Source organism: Puma concolor, chromosome E1, assembly GCF_028749965.1.
Source record: "Puma concolor isolate L17-30 chromosome E1, mPumCon1.1.hap2, whole genome shotgun sequence".
Taxonomy (NCBI): domain Eukaryota; kingdom Metazoa; phylum Chordata; class Mammalia; order Carnivora; family Felidae; genus Puma; species Puma concolor.
This window is the reverse complement of record NC_141680.1, coordinates 855,551-878,555: the sequence shown is the minus strand read 5'-3', so window position 1 is coordinate 878,555 and position 23,005 is coordinate 855,551. Positions and strand designations below refer to the sequence as shown.

The following is a 23,005-nucleotide window of genomic DNA, read 5'->3' as shown; positions in this document are numbered from 1 at the left end:
CAGCCAGTGAGAATCACACAAGTGTGGGCTGGAAAAGCCACATTCGACGCCCCTCTTAAACACAGCAGGGCCCCAAGGGGGGCCATGGCATCCTGGCTCCCACACAGACCAGGAGCCTCCTTCTCAGGAGAAAACAAGGGGATCCTGTGACCTACAACAGGAAATACATGTTTGGTCTTCATCCTGTTTCCCGCTCAGAGCTCCTAAAACCTCTGGAATTTCCTAAATGCCAGAGAGCCCTCAAGATGCCTTTTGTTTGTTAATGAGGTGGCATCTGGACCCCACCCAAGGGGGGGCCGTGGCCAGGAGCAGGCCGCACGTGACCAGAGGCTGGCACCTCCAGTCCCACCCCCCGACCTCTGGGGACCCACGAGGGGCGGCAGGTCCCGTCGGTCGCCGGTGGCCAATGACCCGATGAGCCGTGCGGTTCGGCGAAGCCTCCAGGAAAACCCCAGAGGACGGGGCTCAGAGAACTTTTACAAGAAGCTGGTGAGGCAGGGAGTGCGGTGTTTCCCCGGGTTCTGGAGGCCGCCCCAGCGGACGGCAGGACCCGAGGAGGGGGCCGTGGGGACCTCTGACCCATAGCCGGTCGGTCAGAAGTACAGCCGACAGCCTGGCCTTGCACTTGGCCCCTCCGGTGGGGCGCGGTGGGGGGGTGGGCCGTCTCGTAGGACCGAACCCTTAGCCCGTGGACTCTGACACTCTTTCCGGGTACGTGGGGTCAGAAAGGAGTGGAGGGGCAGGAGAATGGCTGGTGTCTGGAATGGCTCGGGGTGTGGGAACCCCGGCATTTGCTGTAACGGGGTACAGGTCCCTTGCCAGGTAGGCTTTTTAAAACCAATTTCAGGGACAGTCTGTTTTATGAGCTTCAGGTGTCAAATGGTGGGTGGAGGGGTTGGCCGGCTTGGTGGTGGGCACTCCTGACCAAGGGCTGAAGAGGGGGACGGGTGTGGGCTAAGCTGGAGGGCCCAGCTCCTGGGGCTTGTCCATCCAACAGGAGGACAGGGAGGACAGCACAGGGACGCAGGGAGGGAGGGAGGTGAGTGCGAGTCTGATGGGAGGCGGGCCCAGCAGGGCCAGGGGAGGGGGAGAGGAGCTCGTGCCGGTGGGGCAGAGAGAACATGTCCCCCCCACTGCTGCCCACCTGGAAGCTGGCGGCCTCCCGCAGGGCCCCCTGCGCCCAGCTGCTCTGAACCCAGGGTGAGTGCGAGTCCTACAGAGCCAGCCTTCCCTGCGGGCTGTGATGGGGTCAGAGCATGAGCCGTGGGGGGTGGGAGGCCAGGGTGCAGACACCCCCACTGTGGCTGCAGGGCAGCGGAGTCTGGGCGCGACCCCAGCCCTCCTCCTCGGGGAGGCTTGAAGCCACATCGGCACCAGAGTGCAAAGCCCGGCCTTTTGTTCAGAGGGTGACTCAGGCCAAGGGGGTCTTGTGCCCTCCTGACCTGCAGAGTGGGGGGCCTGGGTCAGAGTGAGACGTCCGGGGTGGGGATGCCTAGGGACCCTTGCCCTGCAGCCCTGCACCCCTGGCCAGGGCTTCCTCTCCACCCCCTCCCAGCAGAGACACCTTGAGGCTGTAAAGAACACACTCGTAAAAGGCCTGAAATCCACTTTTAATCGGGGCCCACAGGCAACCAACCGGGCTGAGGACCCGGGGCTGGGCGGGCGCAGTCCCAGGCCTCCCGCCGAAGGCGCTGACAGCTCAATTCCCGCCACAGGCCCTGCCAGCTCTCTGGCTGGGAGGGAAGAAATGACAGGTGCAGCTCGGCTGGGGGCCCTGAGCCACAGCCAGAGGGGGACAGGGCCCTGATGCTGCAGCGGCCAGCGGGAGGGGTGCAGGGAGGCGGGCAGGAGGGCCGGGGCCTCAGGGGTCCTCTGTGGCGGCGCCCGCGCCAGAAAGCAGGGCTCGCCTCTCCGTGTCCTCGCTGTCCGGGGTCCCTGCGGGAGGAAGGACGCTCAGTCAGCCCTCAAGGAGGCCCAGGCCCAGCTTCCGCTGGCAAAATGAACTCCAGATGCGACCCTTCCCCCAAACTTCAGTGCCACCACCAGGGTCCTGGCCCCACTGCTTTCCCCGGTGATGGCAGGGCCTCCCGTGACCTCTCTGCCGACCCTCCAGTCTGTTCTCTTCTGCACGGTAAGTAAGACACCTCGGGGTCCGTCTGTGGCAACCACACAGTGGCTCTGTCTCAGAGCTAAGGCCACGGGCCCTACAAGGCCCTCAATTGCCGGCTCTGGCCTCCTTTCTGCCACCTTTGTCCCCACCCCTGTCCCCTGTGTTCCTGCCCCAGCCACACTGGCCTCCTTGCCAGGCCTCAAACACGTCAGCTACATTCCCACCTCGGGACCTTTGCACTGGCCGATCCATCCTCCAGATAGCTGCCGGGCTCGCTGCCCCACCCCAACCCTTTGCTTCAGTGTCAGTGTCACCTGTGCAGTGGGGACCCTGACGACAATAGTTTCAACTTGCCCCCACGTGTCTCTCTCTCTCCCCCATTCGCCTACTTGGAGCTTCCCTGCGGCACTGACCACCCCGAACAGTCTCTCTCTTGCGCTTCCTGTCTGGCTCCACCTTCTAGAGCCTCAGCTGCACGAGGGCTTGGACTCCGTGTTTCCCCCTACGTCTGGCACATAGCAGGGGCGTAATGAACGAATGAGCAAATTAAAAAACAAACAAATCAGCCGGCTCAGGGGGCGGCCAGCGCGGCTTGCCCCCGGGAGCCCAGCCCCGCTCCTGGCGTAGGTGATCGGTGTGCAGGACAGGGTACCTGTGCCAGGCGCCCGGGCCTGGGCCTGGTCCCGCTCCAGGCGCAGCGCCGTCAGCAGGAAGCAGCCCCCGCCCAGGGCAATGACAAATGCACAGCACAGGAAACTCTGCTGGAGGCTGAGGAAGGCCTGCAGGTAGGAATCTGGGCGCCCGGCCCTCAGGGTGCTGGACACCTGCAGAGAGAGGCCGGCGGGCAGGTAGGAGTCTGGGCGCCCGGCCCTCGGGGTGCTGGACACCCGCAGAGAGAGGCCGGCCTGCCGGCCTTGGTGGTTCCCCCCCCCCCGCCACGCCCACCGAGGAACCACCCCTCCCCTCCACCACGCCCACCGAGAAGCCACTCCTCACCAGTCCAGTAAGGTAAGGGCTGCTGGCGTCCCCCAGGATGTGGCCCACTGTGATCTGCAAAGCCTCTGCTGTCCCCCGGCACCTGGGCACCACCACGGACTGCAAAACACAGGACACCAGGGCAGCCCCCAAGCAAGGGCAGAGTGTGGGTGCCTCTGGTCCCCCCCTGCCAAGGACCTGCCTGGAGTGCAGCTGGGCTGGCCGAGCAAGTGGGAAGGAACGGGGTCAGCAAAGCCCCAGCACTAGGACGTCAGGCCCCTCCGAAGGATGGGGGCGGCGAGGCCCCTGATGAGGCCTGCTCTCGAGGGTTTGCTCTCGGACGGGGCAAGGACCAGGCCTGGCTCTGACTCGTGGTGACGGGGCCGGGGTGTCCCAGCTCAGGGCCCAGGAGGCGGGCCGGCCTGGCTGGGAGAGGACGCACGGCCGGGTGTCTGTGTGTGTGGGCGCTGGGTTCAGTGGCACCAAGGGCTCAGCCCCTCTCTCGGGAAGTTCGCGCCCCACTGGGTGGACACACAGTGGCAGACAGCGTGGCTGGAGAGACCCCCGCGACCCCATGGAGGGGGGTGGGGGATTAAGAGCGTGAATTCCGAAGTCAGGAATGTCTGGGTTCCAATCCCACTCGCTGGCTGTGTGCCTTCAGGCAAGTCACTGTGCCTTTCTGTGCCTCAGTCTCCCCATCGCCACACGGGGATGATAACTGTAGCTGCTGGAGGGATGTGCTCGTGGCCATTCTTCCTCTGGTACCTGGAGGCTTCATGGGGACGTCAGGCTGAAATAGTGCCCTTTGGCCCCAGGAGGCAGAGGGTTTCCAGACACTTGAAGGTGGTGTGGCCTCTGCCTGCCAGGCCCTCCCTGCTCGGGTCCAGCTGGAGCATCTCCACCGGTCCCTCGGGACTGAGCTCCCAGAGGTCAGAGGCCTGCCCTGAGCTCCCACAGCCCCCAAGCGCGCCCCTAACTGAACACACAGCCCCCACGCTGGAAGGTTCCCCCTTCGTCCCCCCCAACACACACCCCTACGTCGTCTGGACGGCAAAGCCGCTGTCGGAGTTCTCTGGAGGTTCCTGGATTACAGCAGGGTGCCAGGCCCAGAGCAGACTACGCGAAAGTCTGCCAAGCAAACGAGTCCAATAGAACCATCTGGAAGACCAGTCCCAAGACAAACGCAGCCAGAAGCCAGGGTTGCAGCAGGGGAGGGGAGGGGAGGAGCAGGAGGAGGGGTCCAAGCAGAGGCCAGGCGGTCACACAGTCCTAAAGGGGAGCTCCCCACCCCAGAGCCCCATCCCCGACACCTAGCAGAGGATAACAATTAGCATTTATTGAGTGCCTCGTGCATGCATTTTATGCATCTCATGTATACATTTTACAGATCCACTCAACCACCCCACGAGCGAGGTATGATCGTCATCCACGGGTCCCAGATGAGGAAACTCTCCGCAGGAAGGGAAGTAACCTGTCCGCGGTCACCCAGCCAGGAAACAGCAGGACAGGCATTTGAGCCTCCGGGATCTGACCTTTGACCACTTGGCTGTTAGGAGCAGGGAGGAGCCTGTCCAGCAGTGTCTGCTATGGGACACTTGGAAACGCGGAAGGACGAGGAGGGCAAGCTCACGCAGCCCTGCACGTGGGCAACTGGCAGAGAGAGCAGGGAAGGGCGTCCCAGGCGGGAAACAGAGTGAGCAGAGGTGTGAGGCAGGGGCCCAGCGCCTGGAGCCACAGGACGGGCAGGCAGGGCCCAGGCAGCAGGAGTGGGTGACAACCGGCTGCCCCCGGTCACTGACACTGACACTCTGTCCAGGTGGCGAGAGAGGCTGAACCTCTAACCCTGACTGGGACCTGCCGACGGGCCAGAGAAGGAGCTGACCGTGGCTTTGCACCTTCAGGGAGTGCTTCCCCCTTGCCTGTAATTATGTGATTACCCACGGGTGGCTCTGGGGGGACAAGCAGGTGACTCCTAGAGGGTGGGCCCCGCATGTCTGGAAAAGTCCTTGCCGGCTGCTTGGACCCTCAGAGTAAGGTCCAGACAGCTGGTCCTTCCCACACCCCCCAGGAGCTGCTGGGCCCAGACCAAGACAGGTCGGTCCCCTGCCCGTTCTGGGTCCTGCTGCCTCCGTGTGGGGGGGGCCAAAGCTGGCCCTGCCCACAGCTGGAGAGCCCAGCAGGTAATTTTAGACGTTACAGGCTTTGGCTTCCTAAAACTGCTCACTCTATTCTGAGACAAAGCGCCTCTGTTTCTGACTTTCCCTTCTCAGAAGAGCTGTTCCCTTTCCAGCCTGGGACATAACCAGCATCGGCCAAGGGCCCACAGAAAGTCCGAGCGGCAACCATCAGGTGCAAACTCCCTGGCAGCCTGCCTCCTGCATCCCCCCTCGGCCCTCACCCCAGACTCGCTGGGGAGGGTGAGACAGACGGGTGGGCAGAGCAGGGAAGCATTGAGACAAGGGCCCAGAAGAACAGGAGGGAGATAACCCTCGAGGGGGTGGGAGAAATCTGCTGAGGAGGTGGGGGGTGCGCCTGGCGGCTGGGTTCCAGGACCGCGGAGGAAGAGGCGGGGAGTTCCATTTCTGCTCGACTCCCTGCTGCCAGGGGCAGGTACCCCCATGGGGCCCACACGGACAGGAGGCTGGGGAGGGAGCCGGAGGTGCCATCAGCAGGGGGAGCTCAGCCTGGGGACGGGGGCGGACACAGGCTGGGCAGACCAGATCCAGGGGAGCAGGACCCTCTGGGCAGGGCGGGGGTGCTGGAGGCGTGTCTGGGGCCAGGGGGTGAGCTTCCCGTCCAGGGGCTTGGGATCAAGGGACCGACTGTGCCAGTCAGAGTCCCGCAGGGGTTCACAGCCTGGGGAGCCGGGCACGCTAGACCAGTGTTCTCCCAGGGCGCTCTGAGGAGCCTATGGGCACCACGGGGGACGTCCGTTAGAAAGGCACAGCCTGGACCCCAGCATGGACCCACTGAACCAGACTCTGAGAACAAAACGTCCCCCACACCTGGTTCTCACGCTCACTGAGGTCTGAGAGCCCCTGGACCACACAGCTGCTGAGGTGTCTTCCCCGGCCTCTGGGTTGTCGTGTACATAAGAGGGTCAGAGAGAGCACCGTCCCTCAGCGGGACTGACGTGGGGCCGGGGAGCCCACACTGACCCCCAGGAACAGGCAGGTGCGGGATGACAGCAGGGATACGGGCCTCCTCGGTCCCGGTCCCCGGGGCCTCCTTGGGCCTCAGGAGCCAGCACCGGCCAGCAGATGGGACCTCCGTGCTCTCCCTGCCCAGAGCTCACCCCGCTGGGCCTGGACCCGTCTCCACCACCCTGCCCTGCCTGCCCCTGGGGGTGCTCCTGTCTCACCTCTGGAAAAGCATCAGCAGCTTCCAGCTACCTTCCAGCTCCCTCCCTCCCTCCCTGCCTTCTCCCCTGCCGTTCCCCCTGCCTCTGTCCCTCCCTCCCACCCCCCCCACCTCCCTCCCCTCCTCCCTGCCCTCCAGCCCCTGTCACCACCCATGCCCACGCCTTGCTACACGCACCCTGTCACTCACAGCCTACTCCCCACCTGCATGTGGCCCAAGACCACTCCCTCCCGGAGCCCCTACTTTCCCTGTTGGGGACTGAGCTCCAAAGTCAGCAAAGTCGGCCCAGCTTTGGCCACTGACTGTCTAACGTCAATCCTTCACTAAGGGTTTCAGGAAGGTGGGAAACAGGGAAGGGGTCAGGAAAGTCTCCTGGGGTGCAGAGACTTGCTAAGCTTTGGGGCCGGAGGTCTCCAAGCCAGGGGAGGAACAGAGGGAGCCCCAGGTCACACCTAGCACAGCCCCCAGGCAGCCCCAGCCGGCTCCCAGCAGAACCCCAGCTGGGTCAGACCAAGGCTGGCTGGCCCTGTCGCCCCTCCCCTGCCCCCAACACACACACACACACACACACACAGTGCCACAAAGAGCCTGGCTCGGCCAGGTTAATCATTCCTGCAAACACAGACACTGGGGTGCCCCGGGCACGGCCCTCACACATCTGCGGCTGCCATGTGGAAAGGGACAGTGCCCTGGGGGGCGGGTTTCAGCTCCACCCGAACGCCCAGATGTCGGGGTGGGGGGTAGTCAGGCTCCCGGTGCCTGAAAGTGGGCCACCCCCCGAAGAAGACATTTACAAGGGCTTGGCCGCCCCTGCCCCGCTCTGCCTGCCAGGCCGGACAAGGAGACTGAGGCCCAGGGCCGTTCATCGTCTCTGTGGCCGAGTCTGGGCTGGAGGGAGGGGCAGAAATGACCACCAGCCCTGCAGCTGATCCACCCCGGGAGTCAAAGGGCAGCACGGGCTACACCTGCCGAGCCTGGGCCGTGGCGGGGGTGCAGACCATCTAGGCCATGTGTGAGCAGGCCTCGTGGGCTCGTTAAGTGATCGTGCCTCCCCACAGCCCCCTCAAAGTCGCGTGGAGGGCACAGGACTCGAGAAGGTGGGGAGGGCTCTGTGGAGCCCCGGCCAGCATCCTGCCAGAGCTTCCCTCGGTCGCCTCCTTCACCCTCACAGTAACCACGAGTATTTCAGAGTTTTTCACCCCACTGTGCACACGGGGAAACTGAGGCTCGGACACACGGAATGACTTGCCCATGACACACACAGCTAGTAAGCGGCAGGAGTGGGGCTGAAAGCTAGGCGTCTCCTGCGTCCAGGACCAGGCCCGGCACCTGGTCACCACAGGACAGCTGTCAACCTGTCGCCAGGCTCCTGGGCTCCCCTGTGCATGGTGTTGGACTATGCCAGGCTTTCAGGGGGCAGGACGGCTCGTAGGGGTCCCCAGGTCTGGGTCCCACAAGGGCACAGCTCACCAGTGTTCCAAGTGCTCTCGTGATGGCTCCCGGAGGGAGGCAGGGAGGCTGGGCGGAGAGCATGAGGCTCAGGGATGGCCACGCTGGACTCTGGACGTAGTGGAGTCACGTGGTCGGGCCTCACTTTAGCCTGAGCCGGCCCCTGGCCTCGCAGACCGTGACATGGGAGCCGAGGCAGCCTGGACCCACCTGGCTTGTGGCTGTAACCCTGAAGTCCCACATCCCCGTCCACACACCCAGAGCCTGCTTGTGGACAAGTACAGTCAAGAAAGAGGGAGGGGAGGCGTCAAAAAAGCCTAGGCCCCTGTCCTGGCTCGGTGCCTCTGCATGCTGGGCGACTTTGGCCCGGGTACCTGCCTTCTCTGAGCCTCCGTTGGCTCATCTGCAAAATGCAGCCAATGGTCGAAGGATATGTTTGAGAGTGTCAGGAAGGCCCCGTCCAAGGAAACTGTCCAATGACTTCAGTCCCCCGCCCCATGGTCTCTGAAGCCCCTCCCAGCTTCCAGGCCACCGGACAGCAGAGACCCAGCCCCACACCTACCAGCAGGATGTCGGCAACCACCGCCCAGTTGCAGGACAGAAGCAGCTCCCCGAGGGCCAGGAGCACCTGTGGACAAGGACCCTGGTCACCGACCCTCCCTGCCTGGTCTCTTCCCGCCTGCAGAGAGAGACCGAGGCCGCACAGAGAAGGGCGCCATCAGATCTGCTGGGGGAGGCGAGGCCTGAGCAGCGTCTTCGGTTCCAGCAGCCTCCAGGGTGGGCAGACGTTCCCGTCTGGGCGGGCTGGCGGCCATGACCCAGAGGAGAGCGCCAGGCCCCGGGCCTGGGAACAGCCTGCTCCCTGATGGACGGCCCCCAGGCCCAGCTGCTGAGGTCCCCCGTGGGGCCCCAGGAAGAGGCAGCCAGGACTTCTGGGCCACTTGAAGGCTGGGAAAACAGACTGGAGAGGAGAGAGGCCCAGGGACTGAATAGTTTGCTCACCCCTCCTGTGTCCCCCTAAGGCCTGCATACGATGATAAGGTACACACAGTGGGCCAGCCCACCTGCCTGGCCCGGGCACCCCATCTACAGCCCCTCCCAGGCTACCTCCTTCCCAGGCCCCTTGAGCAGCACAGGGGAGGCCAGCAAGGCCGAGCCGGGGGCAGGGCCAAGGTTTCCCAGAGGTCACCGGCTGGCCCAGGGCAAAGCCAGCCTGGAGCGTGACTCCTGGGCCCTGGCCAGCAGCCCACCCCCTTCCCCGATACCTGTGGGGCTGGTTTAACTCTGTGTGCCCCCCTCCCTGCCCCACTGTCTGCCGGGGACCAGGGGCCACTGTGGGCCTGCCCCACCCAGCAACCTGAGTCCCTGCCTCTGCAGAGGACTGGGACAATCCTCATTCCCCTTGCTCAGGAAGAGTTTAATGAAGCGGCAAGAAGGGGAAAAAAGGCATTTCTCAGAGCTTCCAGGAGCTTATGCTGGAGTGGAATTAGTCATTCCTGGAGTCACGGGGCTGTGCTGGGGCGGCCCAGGCCCTGGTCCCCAAAGGCCCGTGACAGTCAGGGCAGAGGAAGTGAGGGAGCCCGGTCACCTGCCACGTACCGGGCGCGTCCGCTCTCGCGACATCCACCCACGCCCTCAGCCACTTCATGTGGCCCGTCCCCAGGCCCGCCTCACACATCAGGCCTCCTTCAGGTGACCCCTCACCCCTGCGCTGGCCCTGTGCAGGTCGAGGCTGGCAGAGGAAGTCGGAGGAAAGGCCAGGATGGGGAGGGCCTGGGGGGAGGTGGCGCTGAGAGCAGGGGGGAGGCAGGATCTGCGGAGGAGCCCCCCAGGGAGGCAAGAAGCTGGGCTGCACCCACCGCCTGGCCTGGCCTCCACCCCGGCCTGGGGAGCTGTGCCGGCAGAGCAGATCCCCCCCCTCCCCGGTCCTGGGGCTGGGCCTGGTGGGAATCAGGAAGTCCCCGGGGGCGGGTCCGGGCCGCAGACCCGCATTCCAGCCTCTGACAGTCTTGCCAACCCGGCCTGTGGGGCCACATGAAAGCCCAGGGCGCTCTCACGCCCTCCCCTCTGCTTCTCGGTCTGGGCCTCCACCTGGGAGGCGGTGCCCTCCTCACGTCCTGCATCACGGCCGGCCGTGTCTCTCCCCTGCTCCCCCACAGCCACACGACACACGGAAATACATTCTCCTTCCTCCGGCTGCGGCAGGGTGGATCCCGACCCCAAAATAGAGCCCGCAGAGGGAGGCCGCGGCCACAGGCCGCCCCGGGATGCCAGGTTTCCTGAGACACACCTGGAAATCCTCGAGGGGCGAAGGCCGGGCCGGGAGAGGCTGGCTTCTTCCTCACCCTGTAATTACCGGCCTCCCCAGGCTCCAGGAGGGCCGGCCCGCCCTGTCCCGCCCTGTCCTGCCCGGCCACCCCGGAGGTCACCGCCCTCTGGGCCTGGGTCTCCCCCGGTACCGCGTGGTGAGGGCCCAGGTGCCTCCGGCACCCCCGGCCTGTGCTTCTGTGTCCCCAGCAGGCTGAGTGCAAACTCAGAGCTCAGAGGCTCCCGTGACTACATCAGACCCCGGCTCCACAGGTCAACAACCAGCCCGAAAGGGCCCTGGTTTGAGGCCAAGCCAGCAGGAGGAGGCGCCGGCCATTCAGAGCCCTGCTCCGTGGGCGCCCCAGCCCTGCAGCCCCAGGCACCACCCAGACACCCTCCTGTGCCTCTCAGCGGGCCGAGTCCCCCAGCTCGAGCTGGTTCTCTCCTCCGGCCCCTGTCACCCAGCGTGGCCGAGCCGGCAGGACAGGCCCCAGCACAGACCGGCCCCCAGCAGCTCCCTCTCCTCTGGGAAAGCCTGCTGTACCCTGTCACTCGAGCAGGACACGGGGCCGTGGGGCTCCTGCATCCTCGACGCCCCTCAGCCCTGCCCAGTCCTCCCGTCCTCTCCTCCTCAGCAGTTTCCCAGGCCCCACCATCCCTCCCAACGCCAGCCCTGGAGGGGACTTCCAAAAGGGAAATCGGACCCTGCCCTCGTCCCCTTTGCGCCTGTGCTGGCTTCCCTGCACGCTGACTTAGTTCCCCGGGCGAGAGGGCCTGGGAACGCTGCCCGGAGCCTGAGAAACCAGGAGCCCCTCGGCCTCTGGCCGCTTCCATTTCAGACTCAGGAGGATTTCCCCCTCGAGCTGGGGCAGCGGTGGTGAATATCCCCAGCCTTAGTCACCCCCGGTCAGAGACGCACGCGCACGCTGTGACACGTGCACACGCAGTCACATACACAGACCCACACACGTGCACGCTTACATAGACGCTCGTAACCTGGGACACACACACACTCACCACAAGTACACGCATGTGCCGCGAGCAGGGATGACTCTGGAGGCGACACCACGTGCGGTAAAAGCACCCGCCAAACAGTGGCCTACGCGCTGGGACAGGCGTGCCGGGGTGAACGAGCACGCACGCCTGTGTCCTTGCGGTCTCCCAACACGGACAGCAAGTTGTGCACACACACGTGCACGTGCACACAGGCACGCCGACGCCCCCCTGCTCATGCACACACGCGCACGTGGACGTGCACACACAGGTGGGCTTGGGGAAGGAGACGGTGAGGACGGAACAGCAGCCCCGTGGCAGGGAGGGCCGGTTACTGGGCTCTGAGACGCAAAGACTGGATTCTGGGCCTCGCCAGAAAGGGAAGGGAGGAATCCCCGTGGGCTCAGAGGACCGGGGCAGAGCCCAGACGCCATGCTGCCCTTTCTCGGATCAACTCCGTCCGTGCCCAGTGAGCCTGAGCCAGTCGGGACAGGCCCCGGGCACAGACGGGCCTCCAGCAAGCTGCCACGCTGCTGGCACACGTCGCCCCTGGGCCTGCCAACTGGTAATTGCAGGGACTGGCTTCGGGCACGAGGGCACCACTCGGCTCCCCAGGGCTCGCTGCAGCCCAGCGGGCAGGTGAGGCCTCGGAGCTCCGACATCCTCCGGGGTGACTCGGCAGACCGTGGCCTCCCGGGTGGACGCTGCTTCCCACCCAGCAGGAGACGCCTGCTGGGTCCAGGGACGCGTGGCCCTGAGGGGAAGGGCAGGTGGGCCTCCCCCGGGGGCGCCGGTTACTCCAGCAAAAGGTGCGAGGGGAAAAGGGGAGAGCCCCCAGAACCGGGCTGTCTGCCCAGCACATCTGGCCCCCGCAGGGGCCAGAGAGCAGGTGGCATGGCCACCCCAGAATCCTTAGCTGCCCCTGACCGCAGCTATGGTGGGCACACATCCTTGCTGTCCCTGCCCGCCTCCTTGTGGGCCCCCGCCACGGGCGGTGGTGGGGCAGACACGTCTAACCCTGGTCCTTGCTCAGGAATCTTCAAGGCTGGGGAGGGTGGCGCCCACTCCCGGATGTGAAGGCCTTGGTGACAGGAAAGCTGGCTCTCATGGGGCCAGATGATCTAGTTTGGGCTGGAAGGGGCCTTAAACATCATCTGGGGCAACTTCTGCGTAAAGACAGAGAGGGTCAGACTGTGTCACAGACTTTCCTTCCTCCCAAAAGTAAAAAGTAATAACTCAGAAAAAAGTTGTTCTTCCTCAAAGAAAAGAACAAAACCTAAGGAGATCAATGTTCCATACCGGCAGCCAAGGGAAGATACAGACAATCTGGAGCAGAGTATGGAACTTCTCACCTCACCACCCCCGACAAGCCCCCGTATCTAGAGGAAAGTCAGCTGAGTAGGGGTCCCTTGTTCCCGCTCCTGAGAACCAGAGGGGAAGATGCTGGGAGAATCGGGGGAAAGTGGAGAAAAGCAAACGATGACCCAGTTCTGATTCCACTTGAGGCCAATAAGAAGTAGAAGGAGGGCCACGCACATGAGGGAGACTTAGCGCACGCCCAGAGGACAGCCGGCCCAGGGAGGCTCACAAAGTCTCCTCGCCGCCCGACAGAGCCCTGCAAGCCTCTCAGGTGACAGAAAACCCAAAGCACAGACTTCAGACTGTAGCCCCTTTGAGGGGAGAATGTCCCCAGGGAAGGCTGGAGAGCGAGGGCAGGGCCACCACGCGGGGTCAGGGCAAGTTCAGCATCGGCGCAGAGCCACCCAGGCCCAGGCCCAGGCTCGGCACAGAAGGAACGAGAGGGAACGAGACGGATCATCGACAGACCCGGCTAGCGCCTTCCCAGCCCACACGCTTGAAGGCATGAGCTGCTGGATGAAAGGGGCCCACGCAGCAAGCAACAGCGGCGAGGGGCTGAGGTCCTCAGCCCGCGATGCCCCCGCATCCGAGTGAAGCCAACAAGCACTCGGTGAGCTGGGGTGGGTCCCTGCCCAGTCGGGCCTTCAGATGAAACCACGGACCCGGCCAACACCCACCGCGGCCTGTGGAGGACCCAGCTGGGCCAGACTGTACACGTGTGTTATCTTGAACTACTACGTTTGGGGATGATTTGCTTCACGACACAGGATAACTAATACACTGGTTGAGCCGTGAATTTCAAGAATAAATAATGAAATCTCCAGGCATCCAGGTGGAAACAGTGAGTCAGCATTCAGGGTTTTTTTGAACGTGAGGCAAACTTTATTCTCCACGGCAATATTTGTGGCCAAAAGACAACAGAGCAAACGCAAAGCTACAGGGAAGTAACACGTGACCCGAGAGTCTTAGACCCAGTTAGATGATGTTCAGGTGAAGAATCAGAGGGAAGATGGCCCCACAGATGGGCGGACGGAAGACACACGGTCTCTCTAGGCACAAATTACTTGACCCCAGAAACCACCCAGGTAGGGGCTGAACCCGAACAAAGACCAGGAATGGAGGGTCCCCGTGAACAGACGGTTGGTGGGTGCTGAGCCCATCCCATCTGGGACCCCTCCCAGACGACGGTGAGGGTCACACTTGGACAGCAGGCTGTGGGGGGCGTAACTCCAGCAAAAGTGAAAAGTCACACACGCCAGGAGCCTGGGGAGAGAAGAAGGGGGCGTACGAGAAGGTAGGGGCTCCCTTCCACAGTCGGATTCACCAGTAAGTCCAAAATCTTAAAATCGATGTGAACTTAAACAATCACTTCAAGTTCTTCAGGTAAATTCATATAAACGTATTAGACATATTGTAGGATTCCATTTATAGGAAATATCCAGAATGAACAAATCTATAAAGACAGGAAGTGGATTAGTGGTTACCCACGGCTGGCCTGGGGGCAGGTTGGGGGCAAATGGTTGAGACTGATGAACAGATATAAAAATTCTTTTTGGGGTGATGAAAATGTTCCAATATTGATAGCGACGATTGTGCAGTTCTGAATATACAAAAGGCCAATGAAGTGTACATTTTGAAGGGGCGACTGGCACATCTCAATCCACCTGGTTTTAAAATTATATGACTATGGGGCACCTGGGTGGTCAGTGGGTTAAGCGTCCAACTTCGACTCAGGTCATGATCTTGTGGGTTCGTGAGTTCAAGCCCCATGTCGGGCTCCGTGCTGACAGCTCAGAGCCCGGAACCTGCTTTGGATTCTGTGTCTCCCTCTCTCTCTCTGCCCCTCCCCTGCTCATGCTCTGTCTCTCTCCCTCAAAAATAAATAAACATTAAAAAATTTTTTTAAATAAATAAATAAAAGTAAAACAAAATAAAATTACATGACTATATGGCCTCAGTTTAATAAGAATATTTCTAGAAACATAAATGGATGTACATATATAGACACACATGGAATGATCGTCACCCGATTAGATAACCAAAGCAGCAGGAAGTACTTAGAGTCCAGCTGTGGTCCCCCCCCCCCCACTCCGTCCACGCACACCCCTGGCCCACCCCTCTCTGCCTCGCGGCTCTGCCCGACCGCCAACATTTCTCTCCTGAGCTTCAGACTCAAATCGCCACGTCTCCAGCTGACATCCTAGGAGGCATCTTGAGTTTCACATGTCTAAAATCAAATTCCTAACCCACCCGTCCGAAACAAGGCCGCACCTCCCTCAGTCTCCCGGGTCAGTGAATGGCAGCTCGGCCTCTGGTGGCCAGCAGAAACCTGGGGTCATTCCGGCTCCTCCCGCCCCTGCCCTGATACCGACCCACTAGGAAATCCTGTTGGTTCCGCTTCCAAAACATACCGAGAATCTGACCACTTCTCCACTCGCCCCGCCCCATCCTGGTCCCAGCCAAACCAGCTCGTGCCCTTCTTAGGAAGCCTCCTAACCGGTTTCCCTGTTTCTGTGTCCTTTCTTATCCTTTCACAACACGACAGCCAGAGAAACCCCGTTCAACCACGAGGAAGATGGTGGCAAAGTGGCCCCCACATCCTTGTGCATCTCGGCACCCACACCCTGCACGGCCACGGCGAACCCGGTTGGCCCGTACCTCGCTCTGGCGGGCAAGATAGGGCAGCGGGGCCGCTCCTGACCTGGGCCTCGGGAGACTTGGCCGCCTCCCCCTTGTGCCTTCCTGGAGGCTGGCGTGAGGACCCAGGAATAGACGGATGTGAGGAGGCCAGTGTGGACACTCCGTCTGCCGGGTGCAGGCTGCCACGTGAGTGGGCACAGGCAGGACCCGCCAACCCACTGAATCGTAAGAAACAATAAATCATCGTTGTTTGGGATGATTTGTTACACAGCAGCAGGTAACTGATACAAAGCCACGAGTCGGATCATTTCACACCTGTGCCAGAGGGCCTGAAGGATTTCCCACTTGGCTCAGGCTGGAAGCCAAGGTCTTATGCGGATAGGGCTCTACGCGGCCTGTACCCACGGGGGTCGCCTCTGATCCCGCGTCGCGTGCTCCTCCCCGGCTGGCCTGGCTCCACCATGTTTGCCCAAACACACCAGCCATGCCTCCCGCTGGGCATTTGCACTGGCTGCTCCCCCTGCATCAGGCTTCCCCTCACTGCACCTCGTGTCCACCCGGCTCCTTCCCTCACCGCATCTCAGCAAGGCCTCGCTGACCACCTGGCCCTGCCCCGGCCCCTCCTCATGTCGCTTTCCCTGCTCTGCTATTCTCCCCACCTAACGTATCATTTATTCTGCAGGGTTCGTATATCACACGCATATCCTGCCTGATCTGTTCAACGGTGGATCCTCAGAGTCTGAAACGGTGCTGGCACACAGGAGGAGCTCAGGAAGGAGGAGCTCGGGTGACAGGAGGAGTCACCGTGAGGTGACTGAAGGTCTCTGCCCGTTCTGGCTGGGACCCGCTTCCCAGCAGCCTTGCCCCTCGGAGCCCAGCAGGGCTTTAAGGGTGAAATCCCCACCCCAGGGTTTCTCACCTGAGCGGCCAGAAGAACAGGGCAGACCAGGGGATCCCGGCTGGTGGTCAACGGGACCCAGAGCACAGTGGGGGAGGAGCCCAAAACAGCCGCTGTGGTATCCCCACGTGCTTTCTCAAAAGCCCCATAAAAGACCGAATCCTCCCTCAATTCTGAGCAAGCAGTTGTGACTGGAGCAAAGAACCCAAAGCAGGAAAGATGATGCTGTGTAACTTTCGAGCGTAGGGCACACACAGCAATACGGCGTCACCTGGCTCTCTCTGGACGCTAGTCCTCGGGGGCCGGCCGCCATGTTGTGAGGAAGCCCCGGCCACGTGAAGAGGCCACGAGCAGCCGGTCCGGCCACCAGCTCCAGCCGAGGCTCAGCCGGCGGCCGGCATCCAGCACCCCATCCTGACCAATCACCCTCAAGCAGAAGAGACGAGTTATCCCCAGTCCCAACCTGCCCAAACTGCAAATCCATGAGCAAAATGAGCATTTTTGTTGCTCGAAGCCGCTGAGTGTCATCACATTCCCATAGTAACTAGAACAGGCACAAAAGAAGGCTCCTCGGGGAAACCAAGAGGCCGGCACTAGGCCCCCGCGTTACAGAGAATGGGGGCTCGGCCAGGCCAGGGTCTCACCCCGGCTCACACAGCAAGTGCAGAAGCAGAAACAACATCCAGATCTCCCTGATGCCTCGAGGCTCAATGCCTGCCCACTCCCCTCCCCTGACTCCACCCCTCCATCGGGACCACAAAGCCCCCTCCCCCCCCCCCCCCCGGGGATGTCCTCCGGCCACGGGGCCGGCAGTGCTGGAGCCCCCGCCTTGGGCTCGGTCCGGTCCCTCGGCTGAGTACCAGACCTTCTCCTCTGAAGGGCAGTGACTCTGGGAAGGAGGCCAAGGAAGGGGGTGTGTGCCAAGCCCTGCTGTGCGTGTCTGGATCCTAATTAACAGCTGAGAAGCCCACTTCCCCTGCCAAGGACCCGGAAGGAGGGAGGGATGGAACCCTCGGTGCCTGCAGGTGGGTGTCCAGCAGCAGGGCTCCCCAGGGAAGGCCCCAGACCAGACGCCATAAGGTCAGGAAACCTCACCGCCATGAAACACACGGCACAGGCTGGTCCCAGCCTCAGGCGATGCGGGGCGGCACTTTGTGCCGCCCCGGATCCCTCTCCGCTGAGCTACACTCAGCGCGTGTGCAGACACGCGTGTGCATACACGTCCGCACGGTCATCCGCTGCCCTGAGACACGTGGATGTGCACATTCACGCACAGACCCGTACGCAAAACGGCACACGCAGACACGTCCCCACACATTGTGCGCGTCCAGGGCAGACACACATCCGGGCTCGTACAGAATGAACACGCGTCCGTGCACGTCCAGGCCGAACACACGTACGCACAACCAATGCACAGACCGATCGTGAAGGTGCCCGGAGATGCACACGCGGAAGCACAAGGGTCCACACCCGTATTCACAGACCCGCATACATCCACCCCGAAAAGCACACTCACATGGGCACACACGCCTGCATTTCCACGTGCCCTTCCCAGGAAGTCAGATCGGTCTCCCTGGATGGCAGAGGTGGTGCAGGAAGAACCAATGTGGTTTCTGGGATCTGAGAAAGTGAAGGGACACACAGCCAGTTGGACGGAGCAGACACAGTGACTCCGGATTTTGAACAGAAGTCAATTCCTCAGTCGCCTTTGGACATCGTTTCCTTGTTGTTTTAATGTTTACTCATCTTTGAGAGAGAGAGAGAGAGAGAGAGAGAGAGAGCACAAGCTGGGGAGGAGCAGAGAGAGAGGGAGACACAGAATCCGAAGCAGCTCCAGGCTCCGAGCTGTCGGCACAGAGCCCGACGCGGGGCTCGAACTCACAGACCATGAGATCGTGACCTGAGCCGAAGTCGGACGCTTAACCCACTGAGCCCCCCAGGCGTCCCTTGGACATCGTTTCAGACGCTGACCCTGTAACGTCCCCCAAACCTGATGATGCTCCTGCATGGTGAGCCGCAGCCATCTCCCACCCGTTAAGGTTTTAGGGGTGACGTCGTGTCCCGTGGCCCCAGACTCCACGTCTAACTCCCCACAGCCCCTTCCCCCGGGATGCCGGCCTGCCGTCACCACACCCTGGGTCCCCAAAACCAGCAATGGAAAAGGCACCGCACCCAAATCCACAGCTCCTGGCCAGGGTCCTCTCCCTGGTGGTGGCCGCACAGGCTGGTGTCTCAGAGGCCTCCGCACCCCCTCCTTCTCTCACACCCCACGTGGACTCATCGGGAAATTCCTCCGAGATGTGCCTGGGATCCACCCGCTTCTTCCGCCTCCACGGCAGCAGCATGAGCCCACACCCCGCGTCACCTGGATGGGGGCAGGGGTCTAGCCCCACCCACGCCTATGACCACAGAAGCCGGACTGATTCCACCGAACATGGGCTGATAACAGAAGAACAATAGAGAAAATCAATACAACAAAGCTGGCGGCAAAATGGATGAGGCTTTCGCGACACTGACCAGGAGGAAAGCACAGAACACTCGGGTCCCCAAAACCAGCAATGGAAGAGGCACGTCCCGCCAACCTCAGGGAGCCGAGAGGGGAAAAGGGAATATACCAGGCACAACTATACCCCAACAAACCAGACACCTAGACAAAGGCACAGATTCTCGGAAAGCCGCCAACTATCAAAAATGACATCAAAGGAAATCAAAAGCCTTAACTGATCTATAACAAGTAAATATTGAGTCAGTGATCAGAAAACTTCCCACAACAAAAAGCCCAGAACCATATGGCTTCACTGGTGAATTCTAAAAATGTCTAAAGATGAATGAACACAAGTCCTTCCCAAACTCTTCCAGAAAATCAGAGAGGAAGAAGCACTTGTCAACACGTTCCTCGGGGCCGTTATCCTGATGCCAAAACCGCAAAGACCACATTCCTCGTGAACACGCAGCAGTCAGTGCGCTGAAGCAGATTTGATGAAGGACAAACCACACGGTCGTCTCCACAGACGCAGAAAACAGGAGCCAGATGCCCCCTCCTCAGTGCAACCCCCCCCACCCTCCGCAAAAGCTGGACCCACTCTCTGCCCCTCCCCCACTCGTTCTCACTCTCTCAGGAATATATAAACATTTGGGGCGCCTGGGGGGGCTCAGTCGGTTGAGCGTCCGACTTCAGCTCAGGTCACGATCTCACGGTTCGTGGGTTCGAGCCCCGCGTCGGGCTCTGTGCTGACAGATCAGAGCCTGGAGCCTGTTTCAGATTCTGTGTCTCCCTCTCTCTCTGCCCCTCCCCTGCTTGCACTCTGTCTCTCTCTTTCTGTCAAAATAATAAATAAACATTAAAAAAATTTAATAGAAAAACAAATGAATGTTTCGGATGGCTGGTGATGCAGCCTTCCACTCAGCAAGCGGTGACCCCCCCCCCAAGTACCTGACGCTGTGTTTCAGGCCGAGAGCTGAGGAAGATGGGACCCCCCCCGGGCCCCTGGGCTGGGACAGGGGTCAGAGCATAAGTAACTGTGGCCTAAGGAAGACCTCACAGAGAGCAGGAGGGTGGGAGTGGGGGGCAGGTGGAGCCCAGCAATTCCGGAGGGCTCCACGGAGGAGGGGTGCGGAGGGAGCCAAGGGAGGGTCGGCCGGACAGACGTGGGGACCAGGAGGGGTCCTGTCATCAGCACTGCAGGGGACATGGCTGGTCAAGGGAGTCATGAGGGGCTTCGAGCCCCACGAGAGGAGCTGGGCTCAGTTCCAGAGGCGCCAGGGGCCCCGGAAGGTCCGCGGTGTCTCTGGCAGTGGGCAGGTGAGCAGACCAGGAAGGGGCTCCTGGCACCGGTCCCACAGACAGACGGCAGGAGCCGTGCCAGGCAGAGGGCCCGAATCTCAAGCCGGAACGTCAGTTAGAGGCACAGACGGAGCCATGGAAGGGCTTCTGCTCAGGAGGCCCGGAAGGTTCCGCGCTGCTCCTGGAAGGCGGGAGCCTGGCTGCTGGCTTGGTGCCGCTGGGTCCCACGCCAGGCCCACACACGAGTCACGGAGGGAGCAGCCTCCCAGCATCGGAGGGACGCGCCCCCGGCCTGCCCACCATCCGGCCCGCAGCCCCTCACCCCTGCGGCAGGCCCAGAGAAGAGTTTCTCCGACTCTGTCAGCCGGGACGCAATGTCACTTCTAGACGAGCCATCCAGCCCTGGAGATGCGCCAGGCTGCAGAGGGGGAGACAGCTGTGTCCCCTAAACACAGCCAAGGAGCCGCCTCCCAGAGCCAAACAGGACGGTGGCAGAAGCAGAGCTGGCAGGGGACTGGGCCCCAGCCGATGCAGGGACGGCCTTTGACAGACCTCCATCTGCCTGCAAGGTCAGGCCCGCTGAGCCCCAGCAGCCGGGACTCTGGCCCCGCTCAGGGAGCTGCTCCCTCGGCCCGGATGCCAGTAAGCATCTAGGCACTTATTAGCACCTACTGTATGCCGGGCTCCGTTCCTCCCCCACGGGAGCGACAAGGGTCAGCAGGGCATGAAGGACACAGACTACGGGCTGGCTCTCGGCTCTGTCTGTCCCACTATCTGTGTTCTGTCTCCGGGCCTCGGTCTCCCAATCTGTAAGTGGGGGTGAGAAAGCCCTTCCCCCCCTGTTAGCAGCGCTAACAGGACCTGTCTGTCCTCCGGGAATTTCGGCAGAAGCCCACCCAGACCTTCAGAGACACGCCATCCCCTCCCTCAGGACCTGGGGAGAGAAACGACGGCCCCGTATGGCCCCCTCCCCCTGGCTTCTAGAGGGAAGGCCGCAGGCATGGGCTGGGGAGGGTTAACCTGAAGAGTAGGAAAGCTGGCGAGGGGCTCCAAGCGACCCAGCCACAGACAGAGGACACGAGCCAGCAGAGTGCACCGTGGGGGCACCCCTTCGTGTCACCCAGGGGCACGAGGATGCCGGCCCCGAGCTCCTCCCCAGGGCATCCAGGGTCCGACAGACGCCAGGCAGAGGAGGCAGGCCTGAGGGTCACGAGAGGGGAGCCCCGGTGGTGGGTCCAGCAGGACCGGCTGAGCCGAGAGGAGGGAAGCCTTGGAAGACGGAGGTGACGGTGTCACCTGCACCAATAATTGGATGCTGCAAATGCCAGGGCTCCAAAAAGTGCCCCCAAGAGAGCGACCCGTGCTGGTCAGCCAGCACCTGGAATCTGGCACCAGGAGGACACGGACACTCGGGAAAACCCACTCTGGGCACGGTAACACGTGCCCCATTTCAGGCCGTCCTTCCCGCCTGCCCAGCCCGGAGCGGGGCCAGGGACCAGGGCAGAGGTGGACCGAGGAGAACCAAACGGACCGCAGCTCCCTCTCGCCCCAGTGCAACATCTGGGCCTGGACAGACACTATTTGGAAGCAGGACCAACGTGTTGACTTTCCAGTTCGTGGGTGTGACAGTGGGCTCTGGGCGTGGGTAGTTCTGGTCTCAGTCTGCTCGGTGAGGCCCACCTGCGTGTGCAGGGGCAGCTGTGTCCACGGTGGGGTCCCCAGGGCCTTGGGACGGGAGAGGAGGGGAGGGAATCCCATCTGGCTGGGGCTAGGCTGGCACCAGCTTCCCAGAATCACTGGCCCCTTCCCGCTGGTGAGACCATCAGGGCTGGGGCTTTGGGGAGCAGGGGGTGTGCATACAGCCCCACCCATACACCACGGTGCCCGAGGGACCCAAACATGCATGGAACCCAAGCGGGAACGGTGAATTCTGACAGGAGCATGGGACGGTCTGGAAAGGCTTCTGGAGATGCAGCGTTTGAGCTGGGCCTTGCAGGAGGAGCTCAAGGGAGAGCCGTGCCCCTGCAAAGGGACGGGCACAGCAAAGGCCGGCAGGCGTGAGCCCGTCACTGGTACGGCCACAGGGTGGGGCACACGGAGGGGCAGGACGGAATAGAGCCCGGAAGACGAGAGAGCATCGGATTGCTGCCTTTACAGCGGCGTCGGCACGGGCCATGGCCAATCTGGGCTTCACTCCCCTCACCTGTCACCCCATCTCTCCTGGCTCTCACGGCACATCCGAGGAACAAATGCGTCCCACTGTCTCCCATCAAAGCCTTCACCAGCAGCTCGGAGCCAGAAAGGCTCAGGCTCAAACCCCAGTTCTGTTCCTCCCTAGCGGTGCCACTCTGGGTGAGCCTCAGTTTACGCATCTGTAAAATGGGGGTAGCAGGCTGTCCCTGGACGGAGTGATAAACATAATGTACGTAAAGCCTGGCCCGGCGTCGGCCCGCGCGAAAAAGCAGCACCCACCCACACCACCAGCGGGCACTCACTTACATAGGAGGCCAGGAACGTGGTCGGGGCCAGGATGAGAGCCAGGTAGAGGCAGGGGGCTGCGGCCAGAAGGCTGCCGGTGCAGAGGAGGGGCTCGGCCCGAGGGTTGACTCTCTTGTACCTCCTGGAAGCCTCTGCTCCCAGGACAACTCCAATGATGCCAGTCACGACAGTCAGCGCCCCAAAAATCAGGCTGATGGGAAAGAGCAGAGCAGGGTTACTCGGCCAGGTGGGGGGGTAGCCCTGTCCTGGGGTTCAGCCCCTGCCCCGAGTGCGTGATCGGGTACCTGCGGGGAGTGTGACTGTGGGCCCCCTCCCCTCCCTCCTAACCAATGCTCCTGGGTCCTCAGGGCCCCTCCCTCCATTTTCCTTCCTGCCCCGTCCTGGGGAGGTCACTGGCCACCAGGGTGGCTGGCCCAGCAGGCCTCACTGCTCAAACAGCCCCTCCTAACTGCACTCCCTGTCCCTACTCCCGGACCCGCTTCCCCTACACCTGACCCCCTCCTGCACCTGCTGCCTGGGGAAGGGTTCCTCAGACCGAATTCCAAGCAGGTCCCCAGAGGGTGCTTTCTAAAATATAGGTTTGATGGGGCGCCTGGGTGGTGCAGTCGGTTAAGCGTCCGACTTCAGCCAG

The 23,005-nt window shown here is 62.1% G+C and overlaps 1 protein-coding gene across 10 annotated transcripts in view; it reads right to left on the bottom strand.

Annotated features, from left to right (window-relative positions):
* Window positions 1-1,591: 1,591 nt before the first annotated feature.
* Window positions 1,592-23,005, bottom strand: part of SPNS3 (SPNS lysolipid transporter 3, sphingosine-1-phosphate (putative)) — a 35,411-nt gene continuing 13,997 nt past the window's right edge. For 6 of the 10 annotated variants that reach the window (XM_086685630.1, XM_086685633.1, XM_086685635.1 and 3 more), the window contains 5 exons: window positions 22,371-22,564; window positions 8,457-8,522; window positions 3,107-3,205; window positions 2,763-2,934; window positions 1,592-1,935 (listed from right to left, as the gene is read on the bottom strand). In XM_086685630.1, the coding sequence (XP_086541756.1) occupies window positions 1,611-1,935; window positions 2,763-2,934; window positions 3,107-3,205; window positions 8,457-8,522; window positions 22,371-22,564 (856 nt within the window). In that variant the 3' untranslated portion in view covers window positions 1,592-1,610. The remainder of the gene's footprint in view (window positions 1,936-2,762; window positions 2,935-3,106; window positions 3,206-8,456; window positions 8,523-22,370; window positions 22,565-23,005) is intronic. The other 4 variants (XM_086685639.1, XM_086685636.1, XM_086685640.1 and 1 more) reach the window with 4 other exon arrangements.